General features: G+C 45.2%; 1 protein-coding gene across 1 annotated transcript in view; it reads right to left on the reverse strand.

Annotated features, from left to right (window-relative positions):
* SRGAP2 (SLIT-ROBO Rho GTPase activating protein 2) overlaps positions 1 to 17,488 on the reverse strand; it is a 236,444-nt gene that overhangs the window by 24,944 nt on the left and 194,012 nt on the right. The window contains 4 exon segments of the mRNA XM_032611585.1: positions 2,305 to 2,410; positions 4,212 to 4,346; positions 5,272 to 5,349; positions 13,173 to 13,233. Coding sequence (XP_032467476.1) covers positions 2,305 to 2,410; positions 4,212 to 4,346; positions 5,272 to 5,349; positions 13,173 to 13,233 — 380 coding nt within the window.

The raw sequence follows: 17,488 nt of genomic DNA on the forward strand, positions 1-17,488 counted from the left end.
TGAAACAAAACAAAACAAAAGTCATCATTTGAATGGGTGCAGTTTTCCATGTTTCCTTCGACAGTGGCCACCCTCTCCAGCTCTTATGATGCTTCCTCTACCGTTTCTCCCCACCCACAAACTCCCTCACCCCTCCACTTAGCAGGAGGAAAATGTGGGCAGGATGAGGCCATTGTGCTTACACACACAGTCACCCCAGGACCTGCCTGCTCCCCTGCCTGTTTACCCACGACCAACATGTTCCTCGCTCTGCGGGAGCAGACTAGGCTCTTTGAGGGCAGGTATCGGTCAATGAGGGGAGACAAGGCCTGGTGGCCCTGAGGGGACCGACTGGCTTGAGAGTCATTACCAGAGTTTCCGTCTGCCTAAAACGGGCAGCTTGTGAAACCCTGTGTGAGTCATGAGGGGTTCTCAACTAAAGGCAGTTGTGGCACTGAGTCAGGGCTTGGCTAATGAATGGTGCAGACACAGCCACGTGGAAGCAGCAGGCTGCTGGGCCAGGACCCTCTGTCACTCTGCAGGGCCAGCAACAGGGCTAGAGGACAGTGTGGTGGCCCCTGAAAGGTCTCAGGTGGGGGCTGCTAGCCCAGATGCCTCAAGGTCAGGCTGACTCTGGTCTGTAAGCAGAGGCTGAGACGGCCCCTGAACTTGTATTTCTTTGAAGTAGGGACCAACCCACTAGGAAGAGTCTTCATTTTCACAAAGCAATGTGAGCTAAAACATCCTAGCCCCTTGGTCTACTTTTTGTTTTCCCTTTTTAAAAAAAATAGATTCATGGATCTAAAGAAATGTTTCCCCACTCAATGAAAAGCCATAAAGCCAGAGAGATGATAATGGCAACTGAATTCAGCCTCAGCAATGGGGAGTTTCGGGGAGAGCTGGGGACTGACCGCCTCATCTAGGCAGCAGCCCGTACTCCACAGGGAACTGCGGCCATGTGGGCATGCAGATCCAGTGCTACTAGACCTAGTGATGTTTTCGAGAGAAGCTAGAAATCTAGATTTTTTTAAAGAGTAAAATCTCCCAATATTTAAATGGTTCAATGTTTTCAAGACAGAGTGGACTTAAAGGGAACACATCTATAGGCCTTATCTGGCCCTCAGGTTGCCCACTGATAGACTTCGGCCTAGGCTGTTGAGGGAGATGCTGCAGTGAAAGCAACGTGGAAAGACAGAGGCGCCTAAGGGGAGAAGCATGTCCTTGCTTGTTATCTTTGCTGCCCTCCATGCCTGCCCTGGGCGAGGACACACTGCTTAGACAGGGAGAAATACTCTGGCTAAGCCCAAGGCCCCTCTGATCCTCAGACCTCTCTTCTAGCTACACTCACTCCCTGGCTGACCAGCTAAGTACCGTCAGTACACGATGACCTCACGCTGTATCTCTGCTCCAGGTTTCTTCCCTGAGCATCCGATTCCTATGCTCAGCTGCCTACTTAGACTCTCCACCTGGAGGGCTAACGGGTACCTCGAGTTAACATGGCCACATCAGCACCTTGTCCTGATTGCTTCTTCCACATCTTGTCTTCCCCAGCTCCACAAATGGCGTCACGGCTTCCCTGCTGCTTATGTCAAAAATGTAGAATTTTTCTCTGTCCTCACATTCTATATCCTGCCCATCAGCAGGTCCTATCAAAGCTGTATTCCAAATAGATCCTACACCTGACCCCTCATCACCCTCCACCATTCTCTCTCTGGTCTAAGCCACCACCACTCCTGACCGAGACTGCACAATAAGCTCTGGTGAGGTCTCTCCCGCTTCTCTCCACATTACTCTATGGTAACTTCTCCATGAAGCAGATTTCAAAAATATATTACAAAATCAGATCACAACCCTCTTCTGCTTAAAACTTTCCAATGGCTTCTTCAAATCTAAACTATTGTTGCCATGACTTTGGGGCTTGATGACCTTGACCATCCCCGTGGCTCCTTCTTTCACTTCATTTAGGCCTGCTGCTTACACACCGTCTCCCCAGAGAGGCCTTTGCTGAAGGCCCCTCTGCAGTGTCTCTCCCTCTTTCACCTCTGCCCCGATCCCTTAACTTACACTTCCTTATTCTTCTAAGCACTTATTACTACCTCATGTTTCTGCAATTGTCTGTGTCCTCTGCTGGAACACGAGCTAAATGGTATCCAGGCTTTTGTCTCTTATTTCACAATGTATTCTTACATCTTATGACCGTGCCCAGCACACAGCAGGTGTTCAGTAAGTATCTGTTGGGCTGGAGGAATCAACATAGGTCCCTACGTAAACTTCCAGTGACCGAAGCTAAGGCCCAATCAGTTGCTCCCTGGGAAATCTACTCACTGGTTGAGGAAGGCAAAGAGGTATCTCATGATAATCAGAGTGGTTTTGGGCAGGACCAGGAGGACCTTCCGGATGTGCAGAGCTCTCTCCTGCAGGTTGTCCATTGCTGAAAGAAAAAAGCCATGCGTTACCCTCCATTGTAACTGAGATCCCAGGAAATAGTGGTCAGAAGGCCCTGACTGGCAGCGGGTGCAATATGGAGAGCAGCCGGTCAAGTCCACAGAGCACCGGGCCAGTGTAAGGAGCTCCATCTCTGTGGCTCCTTGGGGTGGGGCTGTTGTGATGGGGCATGCAGGCTCCAGAACCTTCTGCGGGTCTGAACTTAAGATGTATGCTCCTTGGGCACAGAAGGGGTTGGAGATGCTCCCCAGAGCATCAACCACCCCCTTATTACAATACCACAGGCAAGGAGCTGACCAGAAACTGCTGTGACTGCTCGACACCCAGCCTTGGAGGGCCTACATGTGGGGAGAGGGAGGGGCTGCGCAGGTCCTGTCCTGCCCACTCCACATGTGCATCACCTCATCCCCTGGACAAGTCTGGCTTATCTCCCCGCCTCCCTTATGTGCAGTGCGGATGAGGAGAATGTGGCCAGAGGCAAGAAATGGCAGGCCCCTGTGTAAGCAGTGATATCTGGGGAGAAAACCAGAGAACTTTCCTGACTCTTGTGCTGTGGACTGATTAATTCCAGGTACGGCCCTAAGGCCTGTGCTTCCCTCATGGCCCGCCTCCCCACTTTCATGGTGTGCCATGTGGATATTGTCATTTTCTAGGAGAGTCTCTCCATGAAAAAGAAATGGGCGGTACTAGATCGGGAGCAGATCTCAAGGGGAGGATTGGGCAGCCCAGGTCTCTTGTACTGTCCTGGCAACCCCCATCCACTTAGGGTATTCCACCTAGGCCCAGCCCTGGAAAAAGACATGAAGGTAGGAGGGATGCATATATTCAGTCACCCACAGAACACATTTCCACTAGGACTCCCACAGAGACTGAGTAAACCAATAAAACAAGAGAGCTAGCTTCCTGAGTGTTCTGGGCCCCTCTCTCAGAATAACAGAGAGGGACAGTGCTCAGGAATCAAACTGGAAACTTGGGGGTGGGCGGTGGGGGATGAAGACCTTGGTTGATCTGGGAAGAAAAACTTTTCTCCATTTCAAAGGCATTGCCTCCTCTAGCCTCTGAAGCCACCATTTCAACGGCGTCTGCTTCCGGAATGACCTAATACTAATCCAAGTTTCCGTGGACAACAAATGAGAGGGGGGTCCAGTATAACGATCTAAACTAAATGGCCAGGAATAGCTTTTCAAGCCCTAAATTTTAGAGTGAGAGGCAGAGAACCTCTAAGATACCTGCTTTATCTAAAGATCAAGTAGGGACTATATCTCTCTGAGAAAACATCATATCACTACTTTTAAATGCGCAGAGGCTTTTATTCCTAGAAGAACGCATATTAACACATCTCACAGGTAAGTCATGCCATATTTAAAGCAACAAGCAGGAAATATTTGTAACACTTATGTATTCTCCCTTTGTATCATGAAAAGCACAAGCACTAATATATGAGCTTCTAATAGCTGAAAAGGACTGTGTCTTATATATGAACATAAATGTATTTTAATGAAGAAAGATAAAGCCCAGCGAAGCAACAGAGTTTAAAGTGAATCAGAAAGAGAAAAGCCAGGAGTTCTGACTTGTGATCCAGACTCTTCCCGAAAAGTCATTCTTTTTCCTCCCCTACTAGGGGATAAAGGAGTGACAACAAGGAAGAGAAACTTCACCTAGGAAAAGGAAAAAAGGAAAACATTACTGGAAAGCTTATGAGAAAAAAAGACCCTGTGGAAACTTGTTATCTGTTGCTGTGAGGTGCTCTGGCCCAGAAGCCAATCTGAGGCCAGGATGATACTTACTGACGCAGGCCATTAGGTCATGGAAGATGTCCTTGGGGAAGAGAGGGTGTTCCAGCCCCCGGAAGTAAAGCTTCAGGACGCCAGCTATGGAGTCCATGTCATGGTCATTCTGGTCTCCAGCCAGGGGGTCCTCTCCTAAGGATAAGCAATCCCCCCAAAAAGGAAAGAGAGAGTGAGAGAGGTAAAAACAAACAGGATGAAGCAGAGGTGGTGGGGAAGGAGTGGCCTATTCAAATCATCACAGTCCATCAGCTTTCTGCCCAGCATGTTGGCCATGAGTAGGGCAACCAGGGACTAGCAAAAGCAAAGACTGCTTAGGCTCAGGGGCCCCAGGGCCAGAGGAGGGGCACAAAAGTCCATTAACATAAATTTGCTTGTGCCAGACTGGTTCAGGGACATTCCCTCTGGGCTGGGGATGGGACACAGCAATTGGCTCTCTCATGAGATCATGAAACCAGGCTGGGACTGAGCCCCTAGGGGAGGGAAATGAGGCCAGGGAGGCCAGCCCCTCTGATTAGCTCTCTCTTCTCTTGGCCTGTAACAAAGCACACCTACTTACAGGAGAACAATCATACTGGAGTTCCCTATGGAAAATTTCATATCAGATGTAATTAGATTTAATGATAGGACCAACCTCAAATTGAAACTATATATATCCATTTCAGTGACGGAAATTGCCAAAGCTTATCCATTACCTTAATAGCCCACAAGATAATAAATGGGCTAAGATGAACAGGTACATTCGCTCTGCCACCAAGGGTTCTGGATACAGCCATAAACTGCCCAGATATCATAGTTAACTTCTTGGGTTTGGGTAGATCATCTGGAGGAGAGGGGCAGGATGAATGGGGCTGAGAAGGAGGAAACTGGGATGTACCCTGGCACCTCCCTGCATATCTGGGTGGGGGTGGGGGGATGTCTATAAGAGAGAAGGTGCTGGGCTGAAGACGGAGGCAAACTGGCTTGCTAACCTCTGGGTACCTCTCAGAGAGAAAGCGTGGAGCTAGTATCCTGGGGGGCTGGCAAACATTTGGTCTTATCTTTCAGGCTGTTTCCTCACCTCTCTCAAAGGCGTTTTTGATGTCATTCACTTCCACCTGCGATCCTGACACTCGGAAGATTCCCTCATGCTGTAGTCCTAGAAAGACAGGGAAAAGTGATCAAGGAGACAAAAAAGCAAATTCACCACCATGGCTCCAAGCCTAGCTGAGTGTCTGTCTCCCTCAGCCAGTGTGTATTTAAGCATCCTGTCTCTCTTCTTCAGCCCAGAGGAGAAAGCCTATACAAGGATGGTGGAAAAGTCACTGGAATGAATATGAGGCATTGGCCTAAAGAAAGCACTGAGTCAGAGACTTAAGGGAAGAGATGTCTACACCGTTTCTGATTCTGACAGTCTATGAGGCAGGCTCCTTCTCCAGCCTTTGCTTCTCTGTCCCCAGCTGCAAAGTAGGGAAGCGATTCCTGGCACCTGCTTATCCCTAAGGGTCAGGGATGAGATGTGGGGGCATGGCAGGCAAGCCATTACACACCACCAGAGTTTCATAGGTCTGAGATCACACTTAGTGCTTTAGCTGTTCTAACACTGTTCGGCTGTTCTAGAGGACAATGCTTTCACTACTTATGAAAAAGAGAGGACATAAATTGGTACAACCACTATGGAGAACAGTACGGAGGTTCCTTAAAAAACTAAAAATAGAATTACCATATGATCCAGCAATCCCACTCCTGGGCATATATCTGGAGAAAGCCATAATTCGAGAAGAGGCATGCACCCCAATGTTCATTGCAGCATTATTTACAACAGCGGTCCCCAACCTCTTTGGCACCAGGGACCAGTTTTGTGGAAGACAATTTTTCCATGGATGGTGGGTGGGGGTGGGCAGAATGGTTCAGGCGGTAATGAGAGCGATGGGGAGCAATGGGGAGCGGCAGATGAAGCTTCGCTTGCTTGCCCGCCGCTCACCTCCTGCTGTGCGGCCCAGTTCCTAACAGGCCGTGGACTGGTACCGGTCCACGGCCTGTGGGTTGGGGACTCCCAATTTACAATAGCCAGGACATGGAAGCAACTTAAACATCCATTGACAGATGAATGGATAAAGAAGATGTGGTACATATATACAAGGGAATATTACTCAGCCATAAAAAAGAATGAAATTATGCCATTTGCAGCAACATGGATGGAATTAGAGATTATCATGTTAAGTAAAGTTAAGTCAGACAGAGAAAGACAAATATCATATGATATAACTTATATGTGGAATCTAAAAAAATGATACAGGGACTTCCCTGGTGGCCCAGTGGTAAAGAATCAGCCTTCCAATACAGGGGACGCAGGTGCAATCCCTGGTCGGGGAACTAAGATCCCACATGCCGTGGGGCAACTAAGCCCGCATGCCACAACTACTGAGCTCGCACACCTCAACGAGAGAGCCCACATGCCACAAACTAGAGCCTACGTGCCCTGGAGCCCGCACACCACAACTAGAGAGAAGCCCGCGCCGCAGGGAAAGATCCTGCACGCCTCAACAAAGACCCTGTGTGCCGCACTGAGACCCAATGCAGCCAAAAAATAAATAAAATAAATATTTTTAAAAACCTAAAAAATAAAAAGATACAAACTTATGTACAAAACAGAAACAGACTCACAGACTTCGAATACAAATTTATGGTTACCAAAGGGGAAAGATGGCAGGGAGGGATAAATTAGGAGGTTGGGAATCAACATATACACACTACTATATATAAAATAGATAATCAGCAAGGACCTACTATACAGCACAGGGAACTCTACTCAATATTCTGTAATAACCTATATGGGAAAAGAATCTGAAAAAGAATGGATACATGTATATGTATAACTGAATCACTTTGCTGTACACCTGAAACTAACACAACATTGTAAATCAATTATATTCCAATGTAAAATTTAAAAAAAAAAAAAGAGAAAGAAAGAAAAAGGGAGGACATGAAAAGACAAGTGATCAGTCAACAGACAGCATTGCAGGCACTGTGCCAGCCACTGGTCCTTGACTGCAGTTTGACTCTAAAGGCAACATGCCTCAATGCCACACTAGAATAATGTGCATGAAAATGATGTCTTTTTGAAGTTTGTTAGGGTAAAAATAATAATAGAAAATTAATGCATGTGTGGTGATTGCTTCCGTGCTTATAGCCACATAGAGCAGGGGTTACCAGCAAGCCCATTTTCTAGGTGAGGGGATTGATAAGGGATGACCAGCATTAGGTTATACAGGTGATAAGAACCAGATCCAGGGGCCCAGGCCTTCTGACTGCAATCATGTACTCCTTCCTCAATGCCAGGCTTGTGAATCCTATTGGAGTGAAAGCGCAGAGGGTGGGGGATCCCATTTGTCAGCCTGACAGTGGATAAGGCTCACAGAGAGCAGCCCACATGCAACTCAGAACTGGGGAGGGATCCAGGAAGCATGAGCCCAGGGGCTGGACTGAGCTAGCATCTTTTATCATACCAGGCCTGTCCAGTTTTTCTCAAGAGCACCGTGGCTCAAACTTGGGCATTTTGTCAAAGTCCCTCTGTTACAGCACGATCCATCAAAATTTTTGAATCTCAAATTACTTCTTTGGAAAACAAAATAGAATAATGCTACATTTTTTCCACTGTTTTACGACTCCCCTCTTGATGGGGGTGGTGTGGTGGTGGTGACTGGATTCTACCAGCTAGACCTTTGCAGTAAACCACACAGGCCAGGACTGAATCCCGAATCCAACTGTAGCAATAGTAAGAAGTAAGCAGGGGGAATTTAATTACCTGGCTTGTAATAGGACTTAAGTTGCCTGTTCCTCTAGGGGAATCTCCAGAATATCCCTCACAGAATGGCAGGCAATGTTAAGACCCCAATGTAACTACCATATTAGTCACCAATGGGGTGTAACAGCCAGGTAATGCCATATAAACAAAGAATGTAAACAGCAGGTTTCTGACAGAAACAGTCACCTACTCAGCGACTCGTCGGAAACACAGTATAATATAAGGAACTGTCATCTCAGGGACCAGGCTACTCAGTCTCATGCGTGCAGCCAACAGTTTGCTGAGAGAGGATCATCTCAGTACTTTTTGGTAGATTAGACATCAAGGACAAGCCAATTTGGCCCACGGGCCCAGAACAAGAAGAAATCAGAGGAGAGCTTATTGGAAACCAGGCAGCAGGCCTGAGGCACACCGAGGTCCCTTTCTGTCTGGTTTCCATTTCCCCTCGAGAACCGAGGCTTTAGAAGGGCCAACATGTGCTCTTGCTCAACATCCAGAATCTTTAGAGTGTCTAATCTGATGATTCTGAAAGTAGGAACATTAATAAATGGTCGGTTTCCAGAAAATGAAGGGGAAAAGCACTTGGCTTTTTATTATAACGCAGGTAAGGCCTCCCATAACCAAGCTGACACATGCATGACCTTTCTCATTTTTCCTTAGTGCTCACTAACATAAAAGTATAAAGCCAATCAGACTTGGGTAAGTTATTTGGAAACGGCACAAAACTGTCCATTTTGTGCTGGATCCAGCTGTTGCCCAGAGTTGCTCTGCTGGAGAAGTCTTGAAATGATTGCTACAACACCACCTCTTGCTCACGTGTCTCTGCTCCCTCCCTCATGGAAATGGTGGGGTTTTTCCATCCTGATTGAGTCTCAGTTGTTCCTAACATCCCTTCTCTTCGTTTAAGTCTTCCTGGATCACCTGGACCCACCATTTACACGTGAGCCTCAGCTTTCTCATCTATATAATGGGGACTAGAACATCTACCTCCAAGGGAACATGAAGATAGTAATGATGTGCAAATTTTGGCAGTTGCTGGGCCACAGAGCTTTCGGGGGCTGACAAAATTTATGGACCCTGTCCCCATTAAATGCACATATACAAACATTTTATCCATCATCTTCAGGGAGTTCAGGAATACCTTAAGTCCCTATCTGGGGGAAAAAAATTCAACTTGCTGAACAATTTTTCTTTTTGGACACACCACACGGCTTTCGGGATCTTAGTTCCCTGACCAGGGATTGGACCTCTGCCCACTGTCGTGGAAGCGTGGAGTCCTAACCACTGGACCCCAGGGGATTCCCTGAACAAATGTTTTTTGAACAGCTACTACAGACTAAGGGGTTTTTTTCTTCTTTAAATCAACAATATATTTATTTGCTTCATCTTATAATATTTACACATAAAATGGCTTCAGAATTGCTAGCTCACCACCCTGTGATAAAAACAATTACCCACTACTGTGCATTATTTTACAGTTCTTTTTGTTGTTAGACTTATAGTATATAATCAAAATACTGTTTTTCAAAGAAACTTAGATTATTTTCTTCCTCATCTCCTCGGTGTGCCTATTTTATTCGTCTGTAATAGTTAGGTTTATTTGTTACCTTTTGTATTCCATTTGGAGTTTTACCCACATCCTTGTTTTATATATTTGTTTATTTATCTTTTGAGTATAGAAAACACCCATGTAGTTCTAAAAGTCAAGATTACACAAAAAGGAATACTCAGAGAAATGTCACTCTTCTCCCATTTCTCATTCCCCCATTCTTTTCACTCTTTTGACCCATTCATGTAAATAACCAGTCAAATATTAGTTTCTGGATTCATCCTTCCTGTATTTCTTCTTGCAGAAGTGACAAGGCACATGCATATTCTTAAACCCTCTTCTTTCTTACATGAAAGGCAGCATGCTACAGATACTCTTTTGCCCTTTGCTTTTTTCCACTTGACAATATATCCTGGCAACCTCACCAGGTCATTTCATGGACATCTTCCTCATTCTTTTTTGCAGCTGCATAGTCTCCCACTGTGCGCATATACCATAGTTTATTCATCTATTCTTCCATGTATGGCATTTAGGTTGTTTTGTTTCTAATATTTTGCAATTACAAATGAGGCTGCAATAAATAACCTTGTGCAAATGTACTTTCATATTTTGGAGGTATATCTTCATGGAAAATTCCTAGAAGGACTGCCGGATCAGATTAGTGAATATGTAGTTTTGCTAGATGTTGCCAAATTCCCCTCCAAAAGGGTTGTATGGGTTTGCATTCCCATCAGCAATATGTGAGCATACCTGTTTCCCCAGAGCCTCACCACAGATATATGCTAAGTTTTGGTCTCCTCATGTACTGTGCCTGTACAGGGGCAGGGACAGGTACATTCAAGCCACGATTTCCAGAACCCATCCACTTCTCAACAACTCCACGGCTGACACCCTATGCCATATCTTCCCTGGGCTACTACAGCAGCCTCCTATTTCCTCCTATGCTCTTATCTCTACACAGCAGCCTGGAATCCTTTAGAAAGATCACTTCCTGTTCATAAATTCTCCAACAGCATCCCACTCACTTAGAATAAAATCCAAACACCTACCTTAGTCGACAAAACTCTAAGAGTCTGGCCTCTGGCTTCATCTCCTGCCACTCTCTTCTCCACTCACTCTGCTCCAGCCGCACTGGCATCCTGCGTGCTGGTCCTTGAATATGCCAAGGATCTCTGCATGTGATGTTTTCTCTCCCCAGAACACTCTTCCCCAGATACCCATGTGGCTCACTCCCTCACCTCCTTCAGGATGGCAAATGTCACCTTCTTGGGTGACCTAAGAGTTTCCCTGAACAATCCACCTAGAACAGTATCCCCTCTCTATTCTCCATCTCCTCACCTTGCTTTATTTTTCTTCATGACACTCACCAACACCTGATATATATTAATTTGTTTATCAACTGATCATCTATTTATTGGTCCTTTAGTAGACTGTAAGGTTCATGAACACAGGAACTTTTTCTTGGTACACAATGAGCAATCAATATACACACAGATGGTCCTCAACTTACAATGGTTTGACTTAAGACTTTTCGACTTTACAATGGTACGAAAGCGATACACATTCAGTAGAATCTGTACTTGGAATTTTGATCTTTCCTGGGCTATTGATACGTGGTATAGTACTCTCTCATGATACTGGGCAGCAGTCATGGGCTGCAGCTCCCAGCCAGCCATGCAAACACGAGGGTAAACAAACGATACACTTACAATCATTCTGTACCCAGATAACGACTCTCTTTTTCACTCAGTAGAGTATTCAATAAATTACATGAGACATTCAACACTTTATTATAAAACTGGCTTTATGTTAGATGATTTTACCCAACCGTAGGCTAATATAAGTGTTCTAAGCACGTTTAAGGTAGGCTAGGCTAAGCTATACGTGTTTGTGTATAAGACTTGCAGGTTAGGTGTATGAAATGCATTTTTGACTTTAGATATTTTCAACTTACGATGGGTTGATTGGGATATAACCCTATCATAGGAAGATGTGTGCTTGCTGAATGAATGAATGAACAGAATGTATGGATGAGAGAATCCGAGTTCAGACTCTCTTGTTCCTATTGTCCTTTAGGCACAGATAATTCTTCCTCGCCTGAACTCAGTTTGGACTTATCTTTGCCAACTGCTTGACTATTAATCATTACCATCTTGTGAAATTTCTTATACTGCTATTCCAAATTACTACAGCTTATCTCTTTTTATTTAACTTTTTACTTGCTTAGTTATTTTCTCCCAACTGGGTCTTAAAACCAGGTAAAGACAGGGTTACCCCTGTTTTTGTTTTCCTATTTGGCAATGCATGGTGCTCAGCACTGATCAGGGGCTTGATAAATATTTGTTGACTGTTCAATAGTGCTGTACAACGCTGTTACTTCTGGTGAATGGAGATACAATGAAAAATTTGTAGCTGATTGGAATGGCATAAGTTGTAAACATGCTAACATAATTATTATTCCAAAAATAAACCCAAGCAACGCCCCAGTTTATTGGGACAGAGGAAGGAGAGGAAGGGAGAGAATGGCTGCTTCTGAATTGAGACCAGCGATCATCTACATACCTCCTTAGCGCCAAGAAGGTCATTCTGTCACTTTTCTTATAACTAGGCAAGATAACATCTAAAAACAATTTCTGATGCCCAGTTCCTAGAAATCTTCATGGTGCTTGCTCAGATATCTGTGTTTTCTAAACACCCTTACACTTGGAAGACTCAATTCACCTCTTTCCCTAAATTCTGTCCAACCAGCCTAGGAGCTGGTGAGGAATGGATTTATGAGATTCAGCGTCATCCAAGCAGAAGACAACGTGACTTAGTTGAGAAGGAGCCAGCCCTGCCAGACTCTCAAATCTTGAGAGTCTTGAGAAATCTTGAGAAATCTTGAGAGAGTAGCTACAACCTTAAGAGTAGCTACTAACTGAGCTCTGGAGATGTCCTAAACAGTGAGACCAAACCACAACAAAAACTGAATATTACCAGGAGTCAATGCAATATTGTAAAAGGAGCTTGTTTTCAAAGCAGTCTGCTGCAGAAAGCCAATGTGACAACAAAGGTCCAGGCTATGCAGTGGGAGATACCAACATGGGCAAAGATGGTGAGTAATGGTGAAACTAGCGTCACCACATTGGACCAGCTAGACTTACTCACATAACAGCTATAATTTAAAACTCACTCTATGGGCTTCCCTGGTGGCGCAGTGGTTGAGAGTCCGCCTGCGGTCTGGGAAGATCCCACATGCCACGGAGCGGCTGGGCCTGTGAGCCATGGCTGCTAAGCCTGCGCTTCAGGAGCCTGTGCTCCGCAACGGGAGAGGCCACAACAGTGAGAGGCCTGCGTACCGCAAAAAACAAACAAACAAACAAACAAATAAAACTCACTCTAAGCTAGAAAAGGGAGTGTGGTAAGTGGCTCAGGCACCTGGGGGTCAAAAATACGTGATATTTTTCTCTCAATGTCTAGGTGTGGCCATTCTGAGGTAGCAAACATTATGTGAACAAATAAGATTTTATTCCTCTTTGGAGAATGTCAGGATGGGAAGTCAATCTCTATTCTTACTCCATAAAGAATTCCTGGAAGTTCTTCCCAGTTCTTGCACAAATATGGGCAAGGCTGTAATCCTGCTTACCGTGTCTGCTGATAAACCGGATACAGCTTTCTACCACCAAAGGAATTGCCTGGCTGGAATCCTAAAAAGCCAAAGAAACACAACATTAGAATCTTCAAAGAGAGACAGCCCAGGGTCAGAGAAAATGAGCCAAAACCACGTGGAACTTGTCTCAGCTGGATCAGTGGCTGGTCCACAAGAAGCATCCAGCCTGGCCTCCACGCTCCAAAGCACATGCACAACCATCTACTTGGAATGCCTCATACCGATGTCTTAAATTCAGTGTGTCCTATATGAAACTGATCATTTTTATCCCACGGTCCCCCCCCCCACCGCAGCCATACAATCAATCAATACATACATATATTCTGTCAAGTTTGCCTCCTAAATCCATTTATTTCTCTCCATCTCTACTGCCACCAACCCAGTCCAATCCACCAGTATCTCCATTCCCATCCCTGTCGTCCTCCAAACCAGTTTTTCTTCCCTCGTATTGGTTAGGTGATCTTTAAAAGTGCACATTCCATCGTTTACTCTCTAGGCTAAACTCTTTCAAGGACTCCTTGTTACTTTCTGTATGCAGCCTTGCCTGTCTGGGGTCCTGTCTTAGCCTCCAGTTTTGTCTCCTCCTGCTCCTCAGTAAGTCCTCCTTTGCTCATGGCTTTGCGTGAGCTGCTGGAATGCTCTCCTCACCCTGGACCCCCACCCGCATTGTCTCAGTGCAAGTATCACTTCCTCAGGGATGCTTTCCCAGACTCCCCAGATGAGATCAGAGCCCCTGTCTATGGGGGCTCAGCACCTTGTACTTGGCCTTCACAGCCTGACTGTGACTTAATTGTGTGGGTATGAATATTTGTTTGCATTTGTCACCATTGTAGCTCGAGTTCCACAGGGCAGATCCTATGTCAATTCTTGGTGTCCATCTCTGGCCATGATGCTCTCACATAGCAGGTGCTCAATTAATATCAGTGGAAGGTAGCAGAATGAATCAATGGGAGCAGCAGAGAGGGGGTTTGTTTGGCATAAAAGGCAAGAAAGAAAAAAACCTAACTCTTGGAAGTAGTGGAAACTAATTGGTACTAGCTCATGCAGCAGGCCTCGCAGATATCAATCTTTGCTCTGCCATTTTTGCTCTACAATCCTGCCATTTATTTAACGTCTTTTGGCCTTAATTTGGCATCTACTAACGGGGGAGGGGGATTGGTGGTGAGGAGAGTAATATTTCCTATTGGCACATGAACACAGTGCTTACCATTTACAAAAGAATTTATAGAGATGTTGGGTCATATATTAAGTGCTTTAGATGGATTGGTCCTCCTAACAACCCTATGGGATGTGTATTATTATTATCCTCATTTGACAAGTGAGGAAATGAAGGCTTAGCAAGGTGAAATAGCTGCTTACGGTGACACAGCTGCTAAGTAGAAGAGCCAGGATTCAAACCCAGGCAGTCTCCCCCTGAGACTGAGCATCTCACTACCACCCATACTGCGTCCTAGGAGCTTGGCAAACATAGTCAGGTGTGAATACCAAATATTACTGAAAACCAGTAGGGTTTTCTAGTGCATCTAAATGCACAACCACTCACTTACAGGGAAGGAAGGGACCAGGCAGAGTGAACTTAGTCCTCGTTAGAAAGGGCTTTAGATGTTCAGGACAGAGACTGGGCTCTCCAGTAGGTTGGGTCCTGTGGCTTCTGCCCATTTCACAGGTTGGTTTGTGCCTCTCCCCCGGCTCTAAATTTTCAACTGTAGCTGGAGGTTTGGCCACTAATATTAAGGGAAGCAGCTGGGTCTCATGAAGATGCCAGGCTGAGAGAAGAGCTGGCGTGGCCTCCAGCTCCTGAGCTTGCTGGAAAGCCAGGATCCTGCCAGAGGACGTACTGTGTACCAAAGTGCAGCTGGAGTCAGGAGGGTCTGAGACCCAAATGCTCGTCTCATGACCCCCAGACCCGTCTGCTTCCTCCACCTCTCCAGCTTCAGTAGTGCAAGTATCACTTCAGTCTGCCTTCTTTTTGCCAACAGTAAATTCTACCAGTCAGTCTAGGCTGGTCTCAGAGGAAGAATCTTTTTCAGCTCTTCCTTACATTAATGAAGAAACTGGGTTCCACTATAAAAAAAAAACCCAAACTTAATTTTTTGGACGTCTTTTTATGTTTACAAACATTGTTATTATACTTTTCATTTACAAACAGTAGTAGCAGTGATAATGAGGACAGTGATATGAGGGTTTGTAAAGTTTTTCTGGTCCTAAGACCCAGAGGGAGGGAGGTTGGGAAGCTCACAGGTTATGGTTTCAATAAGTTACGTGAGTGCAAAATTCTGCCTCAACTTGTGGTAAAAGGAATATCAATGATAGCTAAAGGGAAGCATGCAGGGTTGCAGAAAGTAAAGCATCAAAGACATTAACCTGCATGTTCATGGTTACCAGAAGTGGCCCAGAGGATAATTTGTGGCAGACAAGAGTGGGCCAGAGATGACCTGTCCTACTGCAGAGGAGTATTTTCCTAGTCCCCACTGCTCCAGTGGAGCCTAAGTCAGAGTCCAGTGAAAACAAAGGACAAAGGACATTGCAAGGACAAAAAGTCATGAGGGCTCTGACTCTCTCCTTGTAATGTTTCTGAGCTCCGAGGGAATCCATTTCCCCAGGACGTGCCCTGGTGAAGACCCTCACTTCACCATAGATCTTGCATACAACTGACCGAGCAGTGTCTATGTGTGTTCCTATTCAGTGTCTGTCTCTCCCTTTCTTCCTCTCTCCTTCTCTCCTCCAGTGTTAGAATCCATGTCAGTTTGATTCTTTTGTTCATAATATTTTCGGTCATTTAACCCCAGCGTTGGAAGGGCCCTTGAAGGATGATCGGGTCAAATCCCCATTCAATCAGATTAAAGGAACTTTAAACCAAAAGTGAAGGAAGAAAAGTAGCAAACATAACTTGGAAGAGATAGTAAAGCAGGGGTCCAGTGATTTGCAGCAGAAAGCAATCAAGAAGGTGGCTTGATAATGTCTAAATATGCCATTGTTTGGCATAATTTCTCACACGTGAGAGAGTTACGATTTTTGCCAGGTACTGATCTTTGTTACATTTGTTAGGTTTATGTTTTCACCAGGGAGAAAACACAAGTCTTGACCCCTGATTAGATGTGGGTAATAAGGAAAAAAGAGGCATCAAAGATAAGATGTGGGGCTTCAGGGATCGTGAAGAATAGAGGGTCTCCATAAGAGTCGAGAAGTAAGGGGAGGTGCTAAGGAAATGAAAATGTGGTGGGAAGGTGAGGAGATGGATGCTGAGGGTAGGAGGTGCCACCGCAACTCTTGAGCATCAACATCCTGCCCATCAGTTAGGAGTTAGATCCAAAGACTCAGAACGACGACGTTACAGAACAAGTGGACGCTTCGGGAAGGAGAGAAAAGAGACAGAATCATCCAAGGCAACACAAGTGACAAGGGAAAGGATATGGAAGGAAGTCAAAAGAGGACCAAGCCTTGGGGAAATGCTTACATTTCGAGGAACAGAGAAAGATGGGCCAGCAAAGAGATATGGAAGTAATAGGAATGAGAAAATTCTGGGCTTGATGGGAGCAGGGAATGCTTGGAAGCAGCAGTTGAGGCATCTCTTTTTGAAGAAAAGTAGATGGTCTGAACCTAGGCTTTGCTAAGGTCAAAAATGATTGGAACGCATTGGGTAGACTCAAAAGCAAAAGTTACACAGTTCTTCCTCTTGTTTGGTTGATTTGCCATAAACAACCAAATAAATTTTATTTCCTGGTTATGTATACATGATTACTCCTCTTCCAAATTACTCACTATTTACCTTTCTGACTATCTTAGAAAAACTCTTCACTGATCCACCATTAGATTTGAGCTGCTGGAAAAAAAGTGAATGAAAACAAGGTTTTTACTTGATTGGGGTTTCTGGTGCATGCTGGAACTCTTACACAAATCTAGCACCTGGCAAATATGCTTTGCTTGCAACTGCCTAGGCACAGCAGGATGAAAACCAGATGGGTGCAGTTCTTTTCTGATTATGAGCCCAACCAGGGACACATATCACCTGCCAAACCGTGGCCTTTGGCACTCCTTCAGCCAGAGTGGTCGCACCCAGGCTCCATCTATATGTAGGAGGCTCAATTTCAGTGCAGGAACTGAAAGGAACAAACTTCAAGGTCAATCCTGTTCTTATTTTCGAAGGGGGGTGGGATAAAAAACCTTGCTCCCTCTTTAAGATATCCACCTATTAATTTTAAATGTAATAAATGATCCCGGGGAGGCACTCCATTCCTCTCTAGTTTTAACTGAAATTATGAAAGAAAGGGGAAGCAGAAAGAAAGAAGAGG

This window comes from Phocoena sinus, chromosome 1 (genome assembly GCF_008692025.1).
Source record: "Phocoena sinus isolate mPhoSin1 chromosome 1, mPhoSin1.pri, whole genome shotgun sequence".
Lineage (NCBI taxonomy): Eukaryota > Metazoa > Chordata > Mammalia > Artiodactyla > Phocoenidae > Phocoena > Phocoena sinus.